General features: G+C 66.5%; 1 protein-coding gene across 1 annotated transcript in view; it reads left to right on the top strand.

The window, feature by feature from the left end:
* Nucleotides 1-478: 478 nt before the first annotated feature.
* FOS (Fos proto-oncogene, AP-1 transcription factor subunit) overlaps nt 479-1,616 on the top strand; it is a 2,860-nt gene continuing 1,722 nt past the window's right edge. Inside the window, exons 1-2 of the mRNA XM_019519914.1 lie at nt 479-951; nt 1,435-1,614. Coding sequence (XP_019375459.1) covers nt 814-951; nt 1,435-1,614 — 318 coding nt within the window. The 5' untranslated portion in view covers nt 479-813. The remainder of the gene's footprint in view (nt 952-1,434; nt 1,615-1,616) is intronic.

The following is a 1,616-nucleotide window of genomic DNA, read 5'->3' as shown; positions in this document are numbered from 1 at the left end:
CTGTGAAGAAGTAGTTGAAGCTGATGGGAGGAGCTGGGCAGAGGAAGTTCTCCCTGGCGGTGAAAGGTGAGTGAGAGCTGCAGGTGTCTCTATAAGCAGCAGGATTCTTCTGGGGAGGCTTGGGTGGGGGTGGGGGTGTCTGACTGCAGCGGTGCAGCTCCCTCTCGGGTCTCCCCCCAGCAGGGGACCTGGCGTTGCCATGCACCGCGCTGATCAAAATGCAAACACAGCCACTGCTGTTGCTGCTGCCCTTCCCCTCCTCCCTGTCTCCCCCCACCCCCGCCTCTCACAAACCAGCAGTACTTGGCTGCAGCCTGGAGCTGTTCCCGTCAGTCACACCCCCTTGCACAGGATGTATCCCATATAAGGATATCTGCGTCAGTGGGTTCCCGAGCCGGCCGTACCAAAGCGGAAGGGGTGGGATCCGCAGCTTTGTCCGCCCCTGAGGAGCCGAGACGCCCAGCGACCCCAGGGGAAACCCCCGTGACACAGCCCGGCGGACGACTCGAGGGTGCACAAGAAGGGGGAAAGCCCCGCGGGGGCTCTAGGGAGGCCGCAAGGGCAGCTAGTCCTCGGCTCCCCCCGCCCAGCGCATTGGCTCCGCCCATGATGTAAGACCATTGACCAGCCTTGACTATAAAAGGGCGGAGGCGCTAAGCCTTACTCCACAGCTGAGCGCTGCAGAGTGAGCGAGAGGCGGGAGACGGAGCGCAGACCCGCAGCCGGCAGAGACCCGCAGCCTGAGGGACGCCGAGCGCGGACACAGTCGGCGCAACGCACTTGGGGGCTCTGTACAATCGTAGCCTCGCCGACATGATGTATCAGGGCTTCGCCGACTATGACGCGGCTTCCTCGCGCTGCAGCAGCGCTTCCCCGGCCGGGGACAGCCTCTCCTACTACCCTTCGCCGGCGGACTCCTTCTCCAGCATGGGATCGCCCGCCAACCCCCCGGTGAGCCCCGGGGCAGCGGTGCGAGGGAGGGGTGGGTGAGGGGAAGGTGCCGGCGCGGGGACCTCCGGCTGGACGGGTGTGAGCTGCCCGGGGTGCCCCGCTCCGCCCGGTGCACTGGGGAGGACAGCGCTGCAGCCCCGCATAGGGATGCTGCCCGGCCCCGGGGAAGGTCGGTGGGGGGTGGGACCGCGGGCCGGGCTGCACTGTGCGCTCTGCGGCGGGTGTGTAAAGCGGTTTCATTGATAAAACGCGAGTTCATTGAGGAGACTCCGGAGCGGCGCCTGCGTCAGTGCAGACGTCAGAGATATTTATAACAACCCCCTTTTCATGTGGAGTCTGCTGATGGCAGCGCAGCGCCCGAGCCAGCCTGGCCCCGGGGGCCGCTCGGGAGCCTCTGGGGGCCGGGGCTGGGGGGGTGCGGGCTCGGCCCCGCCGCATCCCTTTGGCTCTGGCTCATCCTCGTTTCTTTCCTCGCCTGTCTAGGACTTCTGCACGGATCTCGCCGCCTCCAGCGCCAACTTCGTCCCCACTGTGACTGCCATCTCCACGAGCCCCGATCTGCAGTGGCTGGTGCAGCCCACCCTGATTTCGTCCGTGGCCCCGTCGCAGACGCGGGCTCATCCCTACGGGGTCCCTGCTGCTCCCGCCGGCGCCTACTCCAGGGC

The sequence above is a fragment of the Gavialis gangeticus genome, unplaced genomic scaffold, assembly GCF_001723915.1.
Source record: "Gavialis gangeticus isolate Ggan-Ray unplaced genomic scaffold, GavGan_comp1, whole genome shotgun sequence".
Taxonomy (NCBI): domain Eukaryota; kingdom Metazoa; phylum Chordata; order Crocodylia; family Gavialidae; genus Gavialis; species Gavialis gangeticus.
The sequence above is the reverse complement of the archived record's forward strand: the minus strand, read 5'-3'. Positions and strand labels throughout refer to the sequence as shown.